Source organism: Mesocricetus auratus, unplaced genomic scaffold (genome assembly GCF_017639785.1).
Source record: "Mesocricetus auratus isolate SY011 unplaced genomic scaffold, BCM_Maur_2.0 Super-Scaffold_6731, whole genome shotgun sequence".
NCBI classification, from domain to species: domain Eukaryota; kingdom Metazoa; phylum Chordata; class Mammalia; order Rodentia; family Cricetidae; genus Mesocricetus; species Mesocricetus auratus.
The window spans coordinates 7,299,293-7,320,832 of NW_024429185.1; the positions used below are offsets into that span (position 1 = coordinate 7,299,293).

The 21,540-nt window shown below is 41.7% G+C and overlaps 1 protein-coding gene across 3 annotated transcripts; it reads right to left on the reverse strand.

The window, feature by feature from the left end:
• Positions 1–3,759: 3,759 nt before the first annotated feature.
• Npy1r (neuropeptide Y receptor Y1) lies at positions 3,760–13,390 on the reverse strand. 3 transcript variants are annotated; one of them, XM_040742218.1, is made up of 5 exons: positions 12,950–13,390; positions 12,730–12,822; positions 9,002–9,055; positions 5,650–6,490; positions 3,760–5,539 (listed from the first exon to the last, which is right to left on the reverse strand). In XM_040742218.1, the coding sequence occupies exons 4-5, from the start codon at positions 6,343–6,345 to the stop codon at positions 5,087–5,089; spliced, it is 1,149 nt and encodes a 382-aa protein (XP_040598152.1). In that variant the 5' UTR covers positions 6,346–6,490; positions 9,002–9,055; positions 12,730–12,822; positions 12,950–13,390; the 3' UTR covers positions 3,760–5,086. The 3 variants fall into 3 exon arrangements, with proteins under 3 accessions (XP_040598152.1, XP_040598150.1, XP_040598151.1); XM_040742216.1 differs by lacking the exon at positions 9,002–9,055 and having other exon boundaries at positions 12,950–13,389; XM_040742217.1 differs by lacking the exons at positions 9,002–9,055; positions 12,950–13,390 and having other exon boundaries at positions 12,730–12,889.
• Positions 13,391–21,540: the final 8,150 nt, after the last annotated feature.

A 21,540-nucleotide genomic window follows, 5' to 3' on the forward strand; every position in this document is an offset into this window, starting at 1 on the left:
CCTACACACTACCATGCCCCACCATGATGATAATGGACTAAACCTCTGAAACTGTAAGCGACCCCATTAAATGTTTTTCCTGCACAAGAGTTGCCATGGTCACAGTGTCTCTTCACAGAAATAGAAACCCTAACAGGTTCCATCTTAAGAAGTGGGCCTTACGTCAAATCAACATTTGTTGTTTACTCCCATAAGATTTGTGCTACCTTTTCCCTAGCATATCTTGCAGGCAGAACACCATCACAGACCAAAAGGCTTGTGGGTGGGTTGGCGTTTGTGTTTCTCTTTTGGTATCATGAAAAATACCTTCCTGTACCTGACAGAACATAAGGGTGAAGGCTCTTTGTAGACACCAGTTCAACTTGTCTATGTTCAGTGAGTTGTATAGGTTTTGTCTTTGATGTCAGTTTTTAGAGAGCAGCCTATTTATCTTGGCAATAGACTGGGTTGTTAGATGTTCCATGGGACTCCTTTATCCAACAACTCAATTAGATACAACCCTATCCCAGTACTAGAAGCTTCCTTTGCTGACAAGAGATCATCAGTTTGAACTCTGCCTCACCTATTATTTGGCAATTTCATTTAGATTCCTTTTATATGTGTATATATTTTAGGAAGTTTCTACTATACTAGGTTTCTGTATCACCTCTCAAATGTCCATTAATTTTAGTTGTCTCTCCTTGCATTCCTTCCCTCACCCAACTCTCCCTTCAACTCACGTGATGCTCTCATTCTATCCATATCTATTCTATTTTCCTTCCTTAATAGGTCTATCTGCTTCCTCTAGTCACTTGCTCTATACCCATCCTCCATGGTTCTATGGATTGTAGTTTAGTTTCACAGCTAATATCCCCATATAAGCAAAACATACCATACTTGTTTTCCTGGTTCTAGGTCACTTCACTCAGGATAATTTTTCTAGTTCCATCCATTTGTCTGCAAATTTCACAATGTCACTTTTTAATGGCTTAGTAATAATTTCATTGTGTAAAGGTATGTTTTATGTATAAAGGTTCTGTTGAGAGATAACTATGTTGTTTCCAATTTCTGGTTTTTATGAATAGAGCAACAGTGAACATGGTTGAGCAAGTGCCTCTGTTGTAGGATGAAGCATCCTTTGGGTATATGCCCAAGAATGGCATAGCTGATCTTGAAGTAGATTGATTCCCATATTCATAAGAAACTGCCACACTGATTTCCATAGTGTCTATATAAGTTTGTACTCCACCAGCAATAGATGAGTATTTCCCCTATGTCACAGAGAACATGTATTTTTATCATCAATGTATCTAGTTGGAATTAGAGTACAATATGTTGTCATATTTCACTAAGGGTATGTAAGATCAAATAGTAGGTGAGAATATCCAATCAACAGTAAGGAAATGAAGTAAAAATATATAATTTAAGCCGGGCATTGGTGGCACACGCCTTTAATCCCAGCACTCGGGAGGTAGAGACAGGAGGGTATCTGTGAGTTTGAGGCCAGCCTGGTCTACAGAGTTCCAGGACAGCTTCCAAACAATACAGAGAAACCCTGTCTTGAAAAACCAAATATATGTAATTTAAGAACATTCTAAAGTAGATTTCTCAAACTCTGAAGGGGATAACATAGAGCCCTCATGGCCACCTCTCCACTCGTCTACTTCATTCCATTCTTTTCTGAAATTTTTGGGATCATCAGTATTGCTATTTGTAGGTAATATAAACTTCAGGAAGATAAAAAAAATATTTTATTTTAAGAAGGGTCTAACAAAGGCAAGCCTGCCCTCAAACTCACTAAGAAGCTGGGGATGACCTTGAACTTCTGATCCCCCTTGTGTCCTCCTGAGTGTTGTGATTATAGGCCTGTACCACCATACTCAGCTTATGTGGTGCTAGAGATTGAGCCCAGGGTATCCTGCATGCCAGGCAAGCACTTCACCAACAGAGCTATGCTACAATCCTTCAAAATTTTCCTATGGAATTACAATTACAGGTCTGTAATTAGCTTAGTAGTGTGAGTCCTATTTGGATTGAATTCCTGAGTCATATGTACTTCTTCTTTTTTTTTTTTTTTTGATTTTTTATGAGACAGGGTTTCTCTGTATTGTTTTGGAGGCTGTCAGTCCAGCCTGGCCTCGAACTCACAGAGATCCGCCTGCCTCTGCCTCCCGAGTGCTGGGATTAAAGGCGTGCGCCACCACCGCCCGGCTCATGTGTACTTCTTGTTGAGCTTTAGTTTCCTCTTGTGTGGAATGGCAACAATGTTAGTCAGAACTTCCACGTTTGACATAGTTCTTGCTGTATTCGAGGTCTAAAATCTCTTTCCATAGTTTGCCTTTAATGTGGCCATTTATTCCGACCTCAACTCTAGCACATTGGTGCTGGCTCTAGACTCAACTGTTAGCTCACCCACCTATGTGGGTGAAATAGAAGAATTCGATATTCAGTTGCTTACATACATGCAGTTAAGTGATTTGTCATCTTTTAAGTATCCTAGAAATGGTCACCTAAGAATGCTGCCCAGTAACACTTGGTCTCTAAAGCATCTACATAGAGAAAGTTCCCCTTAGATTCTGGGTGCAAGAAAATGTCAAATAGTAAGAACCCCTGGTCTGAGATCTTTAAGAGGTGGCATTTTTCAATGCATCTTTAAAATTATTTCTACATTGGGGGGTGTTTGTACATGCCCTTAATGCTAGCACTTGGGAGGCAGAGGCAGGCAGATGTCTGAATTTGAGGCTAGCCTGGTCTACATAGCTACTTTCAGGACAGCCAAAGCTATACAAGAGACCCTGTCTCAAAAGGCCAAAGGAAGAAAAAGGAGGAGGAGGAGGAAGAAGGAGAGGAGAAGGAGGGGGGGAACAAGAACAAGAAGAGGCAGTTTTAGATTATCTCTCTTATCTGGACAGTTAAAGGACAACCTTAGGTGGTCATGTGGCTTCATACTAATAACTACCATAAGAAGCTAGTTACAGATCCTAACATCTAAAAGGTCATTATTGTTTCATTTAGGGGTGAAAATTAATACAACAGAAGAGAAAGTGTTGCCTGATTAAGAGGGATGTGAGGACGAGAACTCAAGAAAACACCAAGATATGAATCCCACATGACACAATGGGAAGGGAGAAATTTTGCCTGTATTCATTAACTTGTTTTAGAAATTATATAACAATATGTACATGTATGTAGATACTTGGATTTGTGTGTGTGTGTGTGTGTGTGTATGTGTGTGCATATGTGTGCTCATGAGCATGTGGATTCTATTTTAGGCTGGATATAGATGTATGCATGCATGTTTATGTATGTGTAGGACAGAGGCTGATGTTGAGTGTTGTTTTTCACTTTACTGAACCCAGAGCTGGCTAGGTCTGTGCAGCTGGCTTCAAAGATTCTTGGTTTCCTCCTTCCTAGAGCATTGGGATTATACCCAACCAACATTTACATACATGGGACAAGGGGTCCTTCTCCAGGCAACATACTTGTGCAGTGACTTCTTTACCTACTGAGTTATCTCGTCAGTCCCTGAAACACATTTGATAGCATCCTAATTACTTGTCACTGTACTAAATGTACTGTGGGTCATCATTATTATATAGTACCTGCCTTTAGGTATCTTTCAGATCTAGAAAGGTAAAGTGAATCAGCCATCAGTGGTTACAGAATAGACAATCTCACCAGTAAATTTATACTGCGTACAGTGGAGATACCATATCCTGGAAGGGAAGTCGTGGGACAGGAAGATATGGTATCTCAAAAGAAACACAATACAGACTCCTCTGAAAAAGCCCAAACAATTTTAATACACAAAGTGTTTGCCCTTCTAAAATCAAACACACTCAACATTTGTATAATACATTGAAACTGTCTTGTTCTTCAAAATATCTTTTCTGAGGCTAAATCATGATTACAAGATATATGAAAGTAAATATGTTAATAGGACGTGGTTACTCAGTACTCTATAATATAATAGTATATGACTATAAAATTCTGCATGTCACACAGTTTATACAAGCTAGGATGGGCGGGCTGTGTGAAAGTTTTAGGTACAGATAGATATCTGCTAGCTGAGGTGAGCGTCCTTTAACATTGTCCGTGTGTCTTCTGCCATGAAAGATAAACGGTGAGAGTTAATACTAGTTACTGTGTAGGCACTGCTGTATGGAAAAAGCGTCTTATATTTCTATGCCGTGTGAGCTGGAAATGCTTTCAGAGTCACATGTCTGTGCCCAAAATCTTGCTAGTGCTGAACCCTCTTGTGAACGATGTAAAAACCTCTCAGCTATCAAGTCCCATGGATACAATTTAGCTATCTGCAGCAAGACTAATTTACTTATTAAACCAATTACCCTGAAATGCTTTGGTTGTCAGAAAAGTTTTGAAATCAGGGAACTGCTTTGCCACTTCATTCTTGTGGGTTGCCTAATTCCCAGTGATAGTCACAGCTGAAAACATGCTCTTTACATATCTTCATCTTAAGTGATGCTCAATTAGGAGTGAAAAATCCAGTCCTCTCAAAGAGAGAAGGAGTGAGAGAGAGAAAGGCTGCTGAGTGACTTCAGACTCTCTTTTGGCTCTGGCACATTCTGAAAGGTGACTTTTGTATACTGTACTTTTGTAACAGACGAAAATGGTGCCTAGCATGGAATGAAGGTAGTCCGAGGTCTTGGGATTCTCATCTTATCTTGAAGGCCCCAAATCTTGAGCATATCAGGTGGCTACAACTTTTGAATTGAACTCATGTTAATATTTCAGAGACATTCTCTCCAATAAATACAATATAAGAATCTTTGTGTCATATATATAATTTCACACACATGCACACAGACACACAGACACAAACACACACACACACACACACACACACACACACACACACACACACACACACGAAGTCTAATGAAAACTGTTGCCAGAAGATGACAAAGTCCACTTCTGCTGATCCCAAGTAATCATGGTATCCACCACAGTCAAGTTCAGCAGAGAACGCCTGGACTTTCCGAAGCCATTTCGCTCCATTCCCTGGGGGCACAGGTAATGAAAGTGTGTGGCAGGTCATGCTTGCTTCTCTACACATGTAGTCTGGGACCATACGTTCTGAGCAGCATCAGATTTTTTCATTGTCATCCATGTTGATTTTCTTAAACGCAACTGGGCTTGCCTGCTTCAGAGAGGTCTTAGACACATCTGTATGCATGGTAGACATGGCTATGGTCTCATAGTCATCATCTCGAGACCGGAAATCACAGAAGTTGAAGAAGAACTGCAGGTCTCTCTGGAAATTTTTGTTCAGGAATCCGTAAAAGATAGGGTTGACACAGGTGGAGATCATCGCTGTGAGGTGGCAGAGCAGGAACAGCAGATTGTGGTTGCAGGTGGCAATGATCTGGTGATTCCAGTCGAACACAGTGTTGAAGATGGTAAGGGGCAGCCAGCAGACCGCAAAGGCCACCACGATGGAGAGCAGCATGACGTTGATTCGCTTGGTCTCGCTGGACCTGTACTTGCTGTCTCTCATCTTGTCCATCATGCTGTTCCTCCTTTTCAAGCGAATATATATCTACAGAGGAAGAAAGGGTGAGTCAAGCAGAACATCCATCTCATGGGGGAAATCTACACAGAGAAGGTAAGGAAGGAAACTGCGGGGGGAGGGATGAGTGGTTTTCTTACCTTGAAGTAACATATGAATATGAAGCAGAGTGGGCCAAAATACTGCAGCACCAGAAGGAGGGTTGTGTAAGACAGCCTGTGAGAGTCTGATGGGAATTTGTCAAAGCACACATACTTGTCCTTGAAGGCAGCAAGCGTTACATTTTGGAAGGGCTCATCAGTCAGAACCTGATAGATCAGAAAGGGCAGAGAAGAAGCCACAGCAAGGACCCAAATGACACCAATGCCTATGTAAGCATGTCTGTTACTTGGCCTCCACCCTCGTGGGTTGATGATTAGCTGATGCCGCTCTACAGCAATGAGAACCAAAGAGAAAATGGATACCGTGATGGAGACGCATTGTACGAAGGGATTCAGTTTGCACATGGCCTCACCGAAGACCCAGTGGTCCATCAGTGTATACACAAACGTGAAGGGAAGACACATGATGGCGACCAGCAAGTCTGAGAAGGAAAGGTTCACGATCAGGATGTTGGTGACGTTTCTCATCTCTTTCTGTTTCAGGATGATTATGATCAATGCCAGGTTTCCAGAAACCCCAAGAATAATCACAGCTCCATAAGCAAGCGCCAAAGTAAATATCACGGCCAAGGGCAGGTGGCAATCATCATTTTCAAAAGCCAGCAGTGGAGAATTCTCTGAGCTGTTATAGTGAAATGAGTGGTTTTCAACGTGGGAGAACAATGTTGAATTCATTGTTTAGGTTTTGTCGTTATCTATTAGACAAATGGACTGTATGTTTCTTCAAAACAGGTCAAATCTTCAGCTTATTCTTATTCCATATATTGGAATCCATTCACCAAAATGATTCTCAATTCTTCATTCCCTTGAACTGAACACTCTGTCAACAAAAGAGGTCAGTTCTGTTACTAAGTTTATTAGGGCAGTGAAAATGAATTTTGTCTCACAGAATTCTAAAATGAAGGCACAGAAGTAAAAAACAAAACAAATCATAATTTTTAATAAAATTATTAATCTTTAAAAAAATCTCACAAGCAGTGCAAAGTTTTTTTCAAGGCAAGGTTTCTTTGTGTAACAACCCTGGCTGTCCTGAAACTCACTTTGTAGACCAGGTTGGCTTCAAACTCACAGAGATCCACCTGCCTCTGACTCTATAGTGCTGGGATTAAAGGCATACACCACCACTGCCCAGCTGCAGTGCAAAAATGTTTAAAAAGTTTAAGGTCAGCTATAATGTTTTTGAGACAGGGTCTCTCTCATGTAACCCAGGTTGGCCTTGAACTCACTTTTTAGCTAAGGATGATCTTAAGTTTCTGATATTTCTGTGTCTATCTCCTAGTGATGGGATTCCAGGCAAGTTTGAGTTTACGGCAGAGCTGAAGATTGAACCAGGGGATTCAAACATGCTAGGCAAGCATTCTAACAACTTCACCACATCCTCAGACCCCCAGAAATGTCTGTAACTGGACTCGCTTACATGTTGACATTCAGTAGAGTACCCTTCAGTACAGTGTTTGTAAACCTCATGCCTCCTAAGTGTTAGTTAGACAAATGATGCCTACGGCAGATTCTCAGACACAGCAAAAATGTGCATTACAAGAAACAGCATAATGTACAGACAGAAACAAGTAACAAAGCAAAAACAATGCGGAAGGATGTGTGATGCAGACATGACACCATGGGAACAGCTAACCATACAGTGCACTTTGAAAGCCGGATGTCGTTTAACAAAAGTGTTCACAAGGGCATGACCTACACAATGGAGCTTCAAGGTACGGTGTCATGCGAGGGACAGCTTTTGAAAAACCATATGATGTTTACGGCAGGAAATTATTTGTACTATAGAGCAGACTTCTCGTGTTTTAATGAATATAGGGCATATGGAAATGAGTTTAGTGGTATGTCTAATGAAATTAGAAATAAGACAAAAGGATGTGCATTATGTAAGGAAAAACAAAGATTTCACCATGAGGAACAAAATCTACATTAAACGGAAGAAACCACTTGTCAAAGACGCAAGTGCTTCATACATGTAAGTGCTGACCACCTACCTCATGGGGGGCCACTTGAAGGTCTTTCAATGTGTGGAGATTCTAACTCTAAGACACCATGAATTTGATTATCGCATCAGAAAATTTCAAAGAATTTCTAACATTTTATCTAAGGGACTACCCATCCTCTCTCTTCGCCCAGCTATGTCAGAGTCCTGATCAGGAGTGTGATTTCAGTTGTAATCTTAAATTTTCACCCCATGGTGTAGTATAAACACACTTCTCTTACTGACAAGGTAAATTACAGTGATCTCAGAGATCAGAGGCTCCTACATAGAAAGAAAAGAGAGACCTCTGATCACCTATCCCCCATTGCTAAGGAAATCCATGGGAAAGGACCTCTCATGCTAATCAACTAGCTATTGTGCCCCTGTTAAGAGGCTGCATTCTCTGTTTGTCTGAGAACAATGAAGGAAATTGTGTGGATTTACTTCTATTGGAAAGAAAATGAGAAATTTAATGTGCAGAAATGCACTTGCTTTTTAAGCGACACCTCTAATAAACCTTTTTTTTTTTTTGCAATTTTGCTTTCTAGAACATGAGGCCTTTTCTATTGTGAAATCACAATTTAGCTGGATAAGACTGGAGGATAAAACTAAGGGTTGCCATCATAAAATCGGACTATAGCTTTAAAGGATGGTGATGGAATGACTTTGTGTTGGCTGGTTTTATGTCAACTTGACAACAAGCTAGAGTTATGTGAATAGAGGGAATTTCAATTGAGAAAACACCTCCATAAGATTGAACCATAGTCAGTCCATAGAGCACTTACTTAATTAGAGATTGATGTAAGAGGACCCAACCCATTTTGGCTAGTGATCCTGGGTTCTATAAGAAAGCAGGTTGAGCTAGTCACAGAGAGCAAGCCAGTAAGCAGTACCCTTCCATGGCCTCTGCATCCTCTCCTGTCTCCAGCTTCCTGCCCTTCTTGAGTTCCTATCCTGATGTCTTTCAGTAACGAACAGTGATTTGGAAGCATAAGCCAAATAAACTCTTTTCTCTACAACCTGCTTTGGTCATGATATTTTACAACAGAAGTAGAAATCCTAACTAGGGCAGACTTCAGGTGTGGGCCTTATTAGACTCCAACTCTCTCTTCTACACTCCCATCTAAAATGACTTCTGGGATAATCACACTTTGTTTTCCCTTCAAGAATTCCAAAGCCAAGGAGAGTGTTATCAATTAATGTCATGTACGAAGGGAAAGCAGCATTGAAGGTGTGGGCAGTGACTTTACAGTTTCAGAAAGCTCTACCTTTCTTAAGTAAGTCAGACAAACAGTGCCATATGTCCTCTTGGGGCTACTAGTTGAATAAAGTAGCAAAGTAGATTCTCATTACCTGTGGCGTCTCTTGGGGTCCTATCACTGAGCTCCACCGGGTAGACGTGGATTCCTGTGTGAGGCACAGGAAATGTGGACCATTGCCATGCCTCACCCCAGAACTTAAAGATGCTCTAGGCTATGCCTTCCACTTTTAAATAGCCCCAGTGTGAATGTTATGTTCTAAGGAAACTGAGCTACCCCAGCCTACAACTGTACTTCTGAATCTTCACCCCAGTCATTCCATGGGTTGTGTGTTATATCTCAACTGCAATTTAAATTCTTCTCCTCATCCAAATCCATTTTAATTGCTAAGTCTTATCATCCTCCATTAATTTCAATATAATGTTGCCACTGTGAAAAATTCATAATACCTTGAAAATATTTGATTTAGAATAAAAGTATCTTGACCACTAGAATAGGTACACAGTGGGAATAATGTTTTATGTAAGTCTCTGCTAACTTTAATGGCACAATCTATGATTATATGCAAAATAAATACGAATTGGAATGGCTATTCTTTTAGTTCAGGCACCTAGGGGAAAACAGTATATCTTGTATATTAAAAACAAAGAACTGTTTTCTGAAGCATCATTCATTCATCCAACAAGTATTTGCTTGACACTTGGTTATTGTCAGGTATCATTTCAGTGGAGGGGGCAGTGTCCCTTTCATTGAGTTTCTAGTCTTATGGGCAGAGAAAAACAAGAAAAAACAAAACCAAATTAGTAAAAAAAGGTCCTGTGTGGTAGCCTTGAAAGGGACCTGGAATTGTTGGGAATTGCAGCTTGATCCTGGCTGGTGAGCTAAGGCAGCCGGGTACCCAACAAGACTGCAAAGATCCAGGCGTGCTGAATTAGGAAGCCATGTGGGCATCTCAGGCATCCTCGGTGCACCAAGAAGAGGAAGGAGGAATGTAGGTGGACAAAAGGAGCTAGCTCACTGGGAAGCCTGAATGAGAAGAGGCTGCCAGTGCAGGCTTTTATGCGGTAGTCTTTGCCTTATACCCTTAGACATGAGGAACCTTTGGTAAAATACATCAAGGCATGTGTTTTTGCTTTAAAATTATTTCTCTAGGGTCCAGTAAGATAGATCAATGGAAAAGGCATTTGCTACCAGGTCTAATGACTTAAGTTTGATCCCCATTACACTCAAGGCAGAAGGAGAGAACTGCCTCCTGCAAGTAGTCATCTGGTGACATGCCTGTCATAGCATGCAGACACACACCCCATCACTAAACAAACAAATGCAAAAGTGAAAGACATCTTAGTCTCTCTGCTGCTTGCACCACATCTAAGAAGGGAAAGAGAGGTAAGGAGACTGACTCATTAGGAGGTTTTTGCAGTGATCCAGGGAGAGGGCAACTTGTTCATAGTGGAGAGGAAGAAAAGAGAAATTTACATATGAGGCCTATTTTGGCAGCTCTAGGAATTCACAAAAGTGATATGTCATTTCAATTCATGGGTGTAAAGATGGATCTCTTACAGATGAGTTTAAGTCAACATACTGCAACTCTATTCTGATACCTGTGAGATTGCATTTGATAGACTGGCCCAACGAGGAACACCTTCCCACTAAGTAGATGCTCACTTATCTATACAGACAATGCAAATTTCACTTCTTTTGTTAAGTTTGGGAGCAGGACTCCTGTTGTGGGAAGCAGTTTTGGGTTAGACACAGGTATGTTTTTGTGTTCCTTGGTATAACTCTGAGAAAGAATGATGGTCAGGATCTTGCCATTGCTGAGAGAGTTTGCTTCTCATTGCAAAAGAACACAAGCTGGCATTTCCTCGTCCATGGCATGTCTTACAACTCCAAGCACTGCAAGAATTAAAGGCTGGATCTCAGAACAAATGCCATGTACATCCAGAGAATTACAGATGTTAGCAGTTGGCAAATTAATCTTCTGTCCCACCCTTCCAGGACATTTCCTTTGCTTTCTTTGTTGTAGGAATGCTGGCCTTTGCCTCCTTGCTGTTTACCATGCTGTTTCTAGCACAAGATACAAACTCTCTGGGTGTAAACTGCAGTGTTTTTTTTCCTTCAAATTCCCTCACTTGTTTGGGGGAAAAAAAAAGATCAGCCTTGCCATACACAGCTTATCTAAATGACTTACATAATTCCCAGTTCCTTCCCGGGAATGGGGGAAGGGCTTGTTCAACAGACAGCTGCCTTAAAACAATTGCATGGAATCACTAGTAAACTGTAGCCAGCAAGAGTACCAGGTCTTTTGGATGGGTGAGGAATTCGGCTTTCTGCAGAAGTAGCCTCTCCCCCACCCCACTCGTGTGTGTGTGTGTGTGCGCGCGTGCGTGTGTGTGTGTGTGTGTGTGTGTGTGTGTGTGTGTTGCTTCACTAGGGCACCCACACAGCACCAACAGCTACAGCTAATGCTCTCAGTTCCAGTACTGACAGAGAGACAGAGAAGCCCTTGCAGCCTCTTCCTTTGGTGTCACCAGAAGTTATGCTTCTTGGAAGACCCAGGTGTGCCTGGCAAATGACAGAGCACTCCAATTAAAAAAGGAAGGAAGGAAGGAAGGAAGGAAAGAAGGAAGGAAGGAAGGAAGGAAGGAAGGAAGGAAGGAAGGAAGGAAGGACAGTGAAAGTTGGAGACACACCTTATCTTCACTCCCTCTCCCCACCCTCCCCTAGGTTTTCATGCTCTAGGAGTTACCAGAGGGAAATCGGGTAGATTCCATCAAAACTCCTGTTTCACCATCCTTTTCTGTATTGTATAACTATATGAGTCTTCTTGATTACCCCATTCCAAATCCCCCCGTGCACACATACAGAGACAGAGAGAGAGAGAGAGAGAGAGAGAGAGAGAGAGAGAGAGAGAGAGAGAGAGAGAGAGAGAGAGAGAGAGAGAGAGAGAGAGAGAGAGAGAGAGAGACTCGCTATATCAGGGCACCTCTACCCAAATAAACGACCGACAGAGCAGAAATGAAGGAGCCCAAATGCACAAGCTTGCCTCGAGTTGGAGGTCAGTCTGTCTCTCTCATTTGCCCAGCGTGGGCCCTTCAAACATTAGCATCTTTTCAACCTGCCTGGGGAACAGCAGGATATCCGGCTAACCCCCTTCTGCTCCTAGTCCGTCCCTAACCTGCTACCCAGCAAGAGTACCTTTCTAAAAAGAGCTGAGAAGTTGGGTGGTTAAAACTCCGAAATAGGAAGACAAGATTAAAGTCTTGCAAGGGGAACGGCAGCCTGAAGAGGCCAGGCACAGGAGATGGGGGCAGGGGCACCCCCACTCTGCGGTCCAGTACCTGGGGCAGTTCACTTTTTCCCACGTGGCGCGAAGAAGAACACATGCGTCGGGATCCAGAAGGCAGGCGCCCCCACCCCTGCCCAGTGCAGACCATTGGGTTACCTAGGAAAACTCGGGGCTGCTACAGAAAAATGAGGATGACTACCGGGGTACGGGGAAGACCAACCCCGGCACTTCCCCCGCCCTCTAAGAGAGTAGGAGAGGGAAACTTAGGTTCCCACCTGGAGCCCCCAGATGCGCGAACTGTAGGAGTGATATCCTCTCCCTTTGAGGTCTCACATCCACAATGTCCCAGACCTGTCCCACAATCTAGAGCATCCTGCCACCTGCTCCTACTTGGAACCAAAGCGAAAGGCTGACTCCACGCCCCACTCAGTTCTCACAACGGGACCAGACACCGGCATCCTTCCTCTCATAACCTCACCCCATCAATAAGAGATATCCAAAAAGTCCCTTAATAACACCGACTTGAAACTTACCTTTTGAAGAATCCGTCTGTTCGCCCGTGTCGACGCGGGAAGAGTGTCACCCGGAGGGAGGAAAGATCCCTTGGTATTTCTCCTGCTCAAACCCTAAAGATTGAGGAAGATAGGAAGAGACGCCCCCTTAAAGCCTAACTCCACCTCATCCTGGATCATGTGATGGCACCCCACGAGGATCACCCAAGGTTTCCCCCACTGCCTCCTCCCAACACCGTACCTCGGATGCACACCTCCGGGGTGCGTTGCCTAGGAGTTCTGGAAAGAGAAGCAGTCAAACCTGAGCCACGCTGTCAGACCCGTACGCACCGAGCCCTCACCCCTTCCAGTCTTTGACTCGAGGAAGGCGCATTTAGAAGCCTGTTCAAAAAGTCAGTGCCACTGCGATTTCCTTTGTCTGCAGGTCAGTGCCATCTTGTGGCGAAGTCCTTCTTGGAGAGTCCAAGCTTAAACCCGAGTCTAGAATGGAGGGAGAGGTCACTTAACGGGAAGGGGGAAGGATGTACTTCACCGCAGAGCCTCAGCTAATGGGTTTGCAGCGTTTTGTGACGCTCAAATATTCCGCACGCCAATGCCTAGAAGTTATTTTCTCCAGTCTAAGAGAACAAAAAGAAGACCTTTGAAAAGCAAAAGCAGCGTATCTCCGTTGAGAGCCTTTGAGCCTTTTTCTCCCTCACTAAGAAAATGCGTTTGAGTCAGTTTTGTTCTGGTGACTAGATGCCTTTTTAGGGAAGGTGGAAGCCAGCATTTCTCTGGTGGTCTAAAAGAGTCAAAGCGATTTCCTTGGTGATTTATCTGATAAGATGTGGAACGTTGTGGGTGTGCTGGGAGGACATGGCCCTTGCCAACCGTTCACGGTGTTTCGTGGTTCAGGCTAATTATTGGACACATTGATCTCATACTTCACGTGGTTTTATCTCAGTTTGAAAAGTCAAGGCTGAGTAATGCGCGCGCGCGCGCACACACACACACACACACACACACACACACGCGCATGCGCATGCGCGCGAACACACAATTGACTGAGCTAGGAACTAAAAATTATTTAATTCAAAATTCAAAATACAAAATCTTCCCAGTATATGGGTGTTGCCTAGGATGTACCTATTTCATTTAAAAATAACCATGATTATTTGACATTAAAGGGGAAAAAAAAACCACCAGTAAAATCCCATGACACAAAATCACATGAAACTTACACTGTTAAAAGCATGATTTCCTTTTCTGAGGGCTAGGTTGAATAAAGATTATTGAATTATTAATACAAGCTTGTTTGTGCACAATCTCTGGGGCTTTTTGTGGGAAAGCTATCTGAAATATTTTTCACTGAGTATATTTTTATGAGGATGGAAGAGGGTTATGATCAGCTTTAAAATGTACAATGTTTGTAGAACGGCCGGCATGCATATACATTAAAATACTCCAGTGACTTAACAGTAAACTGGTCCCACCAAGGATGGAAATAGGAACGATTCAGGATTTCAGGTTCTCTGAAGAACAGCACTACTCCTGTTTCTACCTGTCCTCTGCCTGCCCAATTCCGGTAAATCACACAGTCCTTTGACTTCCTCCTATATGGTTGGGATCATCACATCAGCTAGTTCTAGACTGCCGGGAGAGTAACAAGTAAAATGGTTCAGTTATTTCCCAAGAATGAGGTTTTCATGGGATATCATTTTCGCCAGGAGCTGTTTTGGATTTGAGAATATAATTTGGCCGTGGGCACTTACGTGTTTTCCAAAAACATTAATAACATTTCTCTAAAGGTCTGTATTGATATGTGGCCGTTGCAGTTTACTGTTTTATTTAGTTTCTATGAAGTGTCCCCTTAAAGCACACATATACAACTGAGTTCCTGAGATATTGACCTCATAAGTCAACCTTTGACAGATATTGGTCTCAAAACATTTTCTTGACAACTTTTGAGGTATAAAGTTTGAACATGCATCAACAGCATACTTATATAACTTTAGAAACACCATTTATGAAGAACATCTCCAAGTTAGAAAGATTTCAAGCCCCCTTTTATGGGGCAGTTACAATAGGCAAAAAAAATTGAATTCCTCTGATGGCACATGCTAAATTTTAAGATGATTTCGTCTCCTTTTCCATTTTGAGACAGGGTCTGTGTAGACCAGGCTTACTTCACACTCAGTGTGTAGCTAAGGATGCTCTTAAATTTCTGGTCCCCCTCCCCCTATGCTATCATGCCTGGCTTGTGTGGCACTGGGAACTGACGCCAATGCTTCACCCATGCCAGGCAAGCACTACCAACTGAGCTGCATGTCCAGCCCTCTCTTCCTAGTCTCAAATCAGCAATCAGTTGTCTACTTTCTTATTTGGAATTGATAGACAAAAATACCACCTTTGCCAGAAAGAGATAATTCTGTTTATTTCCTTATGAAATTTTGGAAAAGATTGACTTATTACTCTTGGTTAAGATAATGACCTCTTCTAATATTCTCTTGGCCAACCATTTCTCTCTGCCATATTAACTGAAGGATGAATTTTACTCATCAGATCTAAGTAAATATTAGTTTTATCTCTTAAAAAATTACAACATTTTAACAGCCTAGCCAAGCTTTAAAATTCCATGACACAGGGCTGGGATATAGCTCAGTGGGTAAGCTTACCTAGTGTGTGTGATCCCAAGTACTGCAGATGCATAAGCAGTAAGTCATCACATCAAGAGATGCAGTGGAATATTACTGTTATTCAAATGCTTAAGAGATTTCCTGAAGTGCCTCGAGGCCCCGGTGAAGGTTACTTTTCCACACTGATCATTCAGATGAATCTTGAGAAGAATTAATACTCTATGTGAGAATCAAGCATAGATGGATGATACTGATGGGAAATTCTGTCCACTGGGACAGAACCTCCAGTGAAATGTGCTGGTGAATCGGTTCATATTGTATGAATCGATTGTTCGTCAAGTTTTCCCTTCTGGTATCCACTGAGTGCACAGGTCTCAACAAGAGGCCAAAGAGTGTAAAGTGCAAGGTTACTTCATTAAACAGTATTGTTGCTAGGAAAATAAAGGGAAATGTGTCTTCAGCAGAGTTTCAAGAGAAACTCAAGAGTATTAGGATTGAGTCAGGCATGGTGCCACATGCCTTCAATCTCAGCACTCAGGAGACACAGGCAGGCAGGCCTCTGTGAGTTCGAGATCATCCTGGTCTATAAGTGAGTTCCAGGAGAGCCAAGGCTATGCAGAGAAGCCCTGTCTTGAAGGGGTGGAGGAAGACTAGGATTTTTAGGAGTCTAAAAATTCTAAAATATTATTAGGACTTTTTAGTTCACATATTTGATGTAATTAAATAGAATACATAGGCAGTTTGACTAAAATCATTAGTATAGTCAAATAGCCCATACCATCATTTTATTTATTTCTCTTTGTGAGATAATTGACTAGTAGAAGCAATAAATTACTTTAAATACAACATGAGCATGCATATACCAAGGCAAGCAACTTAAACTCTCCTCTGTGAAAATGATATCTGTTCTAGATCCATCTCTGTTGTTATGAAAAACACCATGTCCAAAGGTAACTTCCTGGAAGGAAGTTAAACTCAGCATATCATTGGGGAAAAGAAGGGAAGGCATTCAAACTACAACTTGAAGCAGAACCAGTAGAGGGATGCTGCTTTCTAGCTTACTCGAAGGCGTTATGTTGGCTTTTATATATAGTCCAGGACCATGTGGCCAGGGAATGATGTTACCCACCTCATGTGACCCTCCTGCATTAGCTGATAAGACAATGCCTACAGGCTTGACCACAGGCCAACCTGACCTGATTTTTCCCTCTGCTGAAACTCCCTTCTCAGGTGATTACAGGCTGTGCCAAGTTGAAAATTAAAGCTAACTAGAACAGTGTCTGTATTATGTTTCTCCTAGCTCACAAAAGTAACTTACTGAAGGGAGGTTTGTTGTGGCTCATAATTTAGAGAAGTACAGTCCTTCAGAGCAGAGAAAATATGGCAGTGGGAGTGCTTGGTCCATTGTGCTTATCAGAAGGCAGAGAAAAGGGAGTGCAGTGCTCAGAGAGCTGTATCCCCATTCCTTTCTTGGTATGGAATCCCAGGCAGTTGAATGGCACCACACACACACAGGATGGGCTTTCCTTTCTGAGTGAATTCTCTCTGGAAACAGCCACACAGGCACACTCAAGGGTGTCACTCATTAATGGTGTTTCTTGATCCTATTAAGTTGATGAAGGGAATTAACGATCACAATGTTAAAATTAATTTGGTGATTATCTCTTGGTCTGAAGTAGGATACTCTTTAGGAAAGTTCTTAACAGCTTACACAGGTGGATTGCCAGAGAATCGTTTTCAATCTTGTCAGAAGCTATTAGTGGTCCTGACATAACATCAACTCAAATATCTGTGTTTCTAATTGCTTTAAACATAGTCTTCATTTAACCATTTTTACATACTTTATATTAAATATCCTGATTAATAAAGTATACCACCTTCTAACTTCTCTGAGAACCAGGCTACCCTCCCTTCAGACAAGGTCACCTAGTTATTGAACATTCTATGTTTCTCCTTCTCCCTCAAGAGTCCCTTTGTCCTCCTTTCCTTATGAGTGGCAGCTGCACCCTGATGTCTCTGGAACTTCTCTTGATGAAAAACACAACCCTCTGTCCTCCATCTCTCCCGAGAGCTACCTAGATAAAGTTTGTACTTTCCTTAATCCCATTTCCTCCTTGATTGACTCTGAAATCACACTAAATGCCCCAAGCTTCCATTTCACTTTAGTACACAGTCATACTCTTTGCCATCAGCTATGTCCTTGTGTGCCCAAGTCTCCAAATCTCCACCAGGTTCCTAGAACATTATCAGAACCCAAGCACTTTCCTCTTGCATTCTCAAATCCAATTGATCACAGATTCTGATTATTTTTTCTCCTTCAAGTTTCCCACTTCGCCTTTTTGTTTGTTTGTTTTGTTTTGTGGTTTTTGGCCTCCATTGCCATGTATTACTCGGCTAGACAATTCTGCTGCCATTCCGTTCCCCCCACAGGTGTTCAGTGACATCTCTCTAACTTAAATTATCAGTGCTCTCAATCTAGATATTTCAAGAAAAGTGCAAGTAAGCTTTCCAACCATACTGATTTCTGTGTTATAGCCCCCCCAAAACACACATTGGAGTCATCCTGAGCCATTCACACTTTTCTAGATGCGACACCCTCTGCCCTTCACGGTATTGGCCCACATCTTACTTGTCTACCCTCTCTGTCTGTCTAACTTAATTATCCCTGGAAGTTCAGTTCAAGTCCCATCTCATCTCCGCATCTTCACCTCTTCCCAAAGCTGGCTTTGCTTTCTTGGTTACATTCTGAGCACACTAGGATTACTTCTAATGCAGAACTTACATTGTTTGCCAGTAAGTGTTTGCACAGATCTACAAGTATACTGTGATGTCTCTGACAGAGTGATTTTTGCCCCCTTCTCTTCAAGCTTAGAGCATAAAATAATACCTGACAGCCTCCTCGAATTCAGAAAGCATGTTGATTCTGTTTCTCCCAATATGTATAAGCTTGAATGATGGGTGCCACTGCCTTTGAAAATGCTTACAATGTCTCCTGGGTGAAATGTCTCACAGCTTTTTTCTGCCCACTGTATGACCTACTTTAAAAAGCTGAAATACCAGAAAGAATGGTGAGTAAGAATGCAGTGTGGTAGCATAGTTTTTGGAAGGGTACATTATGCAATCATGCTAACTTTTACTTCTGGGCTAACACTTTTTAAAGAGAATTCAAAACAGACCAACACAAAAACAAAACAAAATCCCCATATAAATAAAAAGTCTCCCTTTCATTCCACTTAAATATATTAAAGCTATATTTAAACTTCAAAATAGATCTAAAATACTAACTTCTGAAAATTTAGATAGCCAATGAAAAAACTTATTTAGGAAGAGTCAGTTTTAGAGGATACTAATTAAGATTATGAGTTTTGCAAACGGAAGAACAATCAGGTGTACATTGATGGCGGATGTACTTCTATATGCTGTGACTATGTGTTTCTCTTATTGGTTGATGAGTAAAGCCAATGGTCAGGCAGAATTTAGTTAGGTGGGAATTCTGAACTAAGAGGCATGGAAAGGGAAGGGAAAGAGATGAGGTAATGTAGCCACTGGGGAGTCAAGAGGTGTGGGCACCACTGGAAAGCCAAGGCCATGTGGTGATACATAGATTAATAGTAGTGGGTTAATAGTTAAGAGAGAGCTAGCCAGTAAGAAGACTACGTCAATGGCCAAACAATTATAAATATATATTAAGTGTGTGAGTGGTTATTTCTTAAGTGGTTGCTGGGACCCAGTTGGGTAGAGAGAAACCAGTCCAGTGGGACTGAGATTCGATGGAGAAAAGTCTCCCGTTAGGGTACATGGAGACACATGATACAATGCCTCCTAAGAAATCTGTATGCACCAAATATAGATATAGATTGCCACAAAATTTAAAAATAATATAATAATCCAAGGGATGTTTTACTGACATGTAAGACTCCCATGATTTCTTAGGGAAAAGAATAAAATACAGCTGTAAATGCTCAGCTGCGGAAAGGATAGAAAATTTTATCAGTATAATATCTTGTACCTTTATGCCTGCCAATTTTCAGAGATACAAAAAAGGCTGCATTTCTAAACATGTATATAATGTGTGCTTGTTCGATGGGGGAGGTCCTTCTGTATGCTGTGAATATGTGTTTTTCTTATTGGTTTAAAAAAATGCAAGTAGCCAGGCAGGAAGTATATCAGGCTACCAGACTAGGAGAATGCTGACAGAACCTCCTTCTACACTTGTTAATGGGATGAAGTCATTAGCTATTCAGTGCTTAAAGAGGAACTCCAGATCTGCAAGTTGAAACTTTCATTTACAGACCAAGAAAATAAACACTAAAAGATCAAGTTGTTTGTCTAAAGTCACACAATTAGCTTGCAATGCAACATGGCTACAATTCAGGTATTGTAAGTGTCTATATATAAATACACATGGTATATGATTATATCGCCATAGACGTGTATCACATATATGTATATGCATTTTTAAATGTGGAAAATTAGCTTGTACTGATGAGTTGTAAAATCTCTCTGGAAGTCAGTCCAAGATGTGCATCTAATAGCTTTATTGTGTTGCTAAGGAGAACAGTACTTACTAGGAGTCAGTTAAATATTGTGGTGAGCCTCTTTAGGAACTCAAGATTGTCACCAAGTTGTTTGACAAAACAACTATGCATATACTACTGTAGGTTAATGTGTTTAAAACGTCTTTCATAAAAATAATTGCTTTGTTTTACAATAATGTGCTATTACCTCATCTTAAACCCTAAATATAAAGTTATATACCAAATACTACTGTTCCACAGTTGTCAACGCAGCAGAAAGCATTATAAAAAGTTTCACAGCACACAGAAATTGCATCTCCCGAGTCTTTGAAATATTTAAGACTTAAATGTACCACAATTTACCATAGAAGTGCTTTATTGGTATAATAAAACTTTAGGGGAAGCACAACTCACACAGTAAAATGATATTTTCCTAGCCTCCGTACTCTAGAACTCCTGAAACTAATGTGTCAGAGCTGCACATCAGCTGAGAGGATGTCAAAGCATTTTAGTAACCGTCCTCCACAAATGGAAGCTATTATTAAACTGGAGTGATAACCTCACAGAAGCCACAGACATGTTCCTCAGCAAAATGTCACCCTAGGCATGGTTGTTCCCTAATTTGTCTTAGGACTCCCCAGTGACCCGTGACTCTCAGCTTTTCAGATAAGCTTTCCTTTTTAGCTGGTAGTGAATCACAGTAACTGGGGATTAGCCAGCTTCATTTTGTATCATGCATACAATCCAACTTAATTTCCCAGGTGAGCACTTCATAAATACGCCGACAGCAGAGGTGGACGTTACTGTTTCTGCCCTCAGAAGTGGCACTTCCTCCTCTTGAAAGGTACCCCATAAAATAGAAACAAATTTACTCTATTATGAATTACAAATGTAATGATGATTGTCTCTAGTCCTTTTGGGGACTGGAGGTAAGAGCTCACTTACATTTATGCTTGCCTTTTTATACAGCACATGTCTAAAATTTTCAGTTCTATACATTCTTCCAAAAGAGAATTCGTAATAATTTGGTCCTTCCACACATCCTTGATATTTTATACCAAAGGGCATTTTATAGAAAAAGGTTCTTGACTCTGTGCTGCATGCTGTGTAAGGCGTATGCATGAGCATACACGCTTGTACATGTAGGTGTAGAGGCCAGAAGTTGGCTATAGGTGTCTGCTGCTGCTCTCCACCTTGAGTCAGGGTCTGTCGTGCAGCCTGGCGCCCACTGTGTCAGCTGTGCCGACTGGCCATTCAGTCCCCAGGACCCTTGTCTTCTGAGATGCACATACGACATGCTCAGCTTTCACGTGGCTTCTGAGGATCCAGACCTGGGTTGTCAGGCTTGCGCAGCAAGCACCTTGCTACCCACCCTCTCTTCTCAGGCTTGTGCGTTTTTATGGACATCCTGGGGACCAAGCAAGATAGGCCAGTTCAGAGTCCTTTCAATGTCGCACGGGCCTTTATTTTCAATACGCTAATATCAGAAAAGAAGTACAAATGCATGGGAAAGGAAAAATTCCTTTTAGCATGGGATAAGCAGGAGCATGTAGCACAGCCTACTTATTTTATTTTGAAGCAAGGGCCTCACTAAGGAGCTGTTTGAAAACCACTGTGCATTTGGAGGGCATGTGTCAGACCGCGCAAGGAATGGAGAACAGAGCCTCATCTGGCAACATATAGTATGTAACTGCCATCAG

Coding starts and splice junctions, on each gene's coding strand:
- Npy1r (XM_040742218.1), bottom strand. CDS start 6,345: ATGAATTCAACATTGTTCTCCCACGTTGAAAACCACTCATTTCACTAT. Junction 5,540..5,649: donor TATTCATATGTTACTTCAAG/GTAAGAAAACCA, acceptor CTTCCTCTGTAG/ATATATATTCGCTTGAAAAG.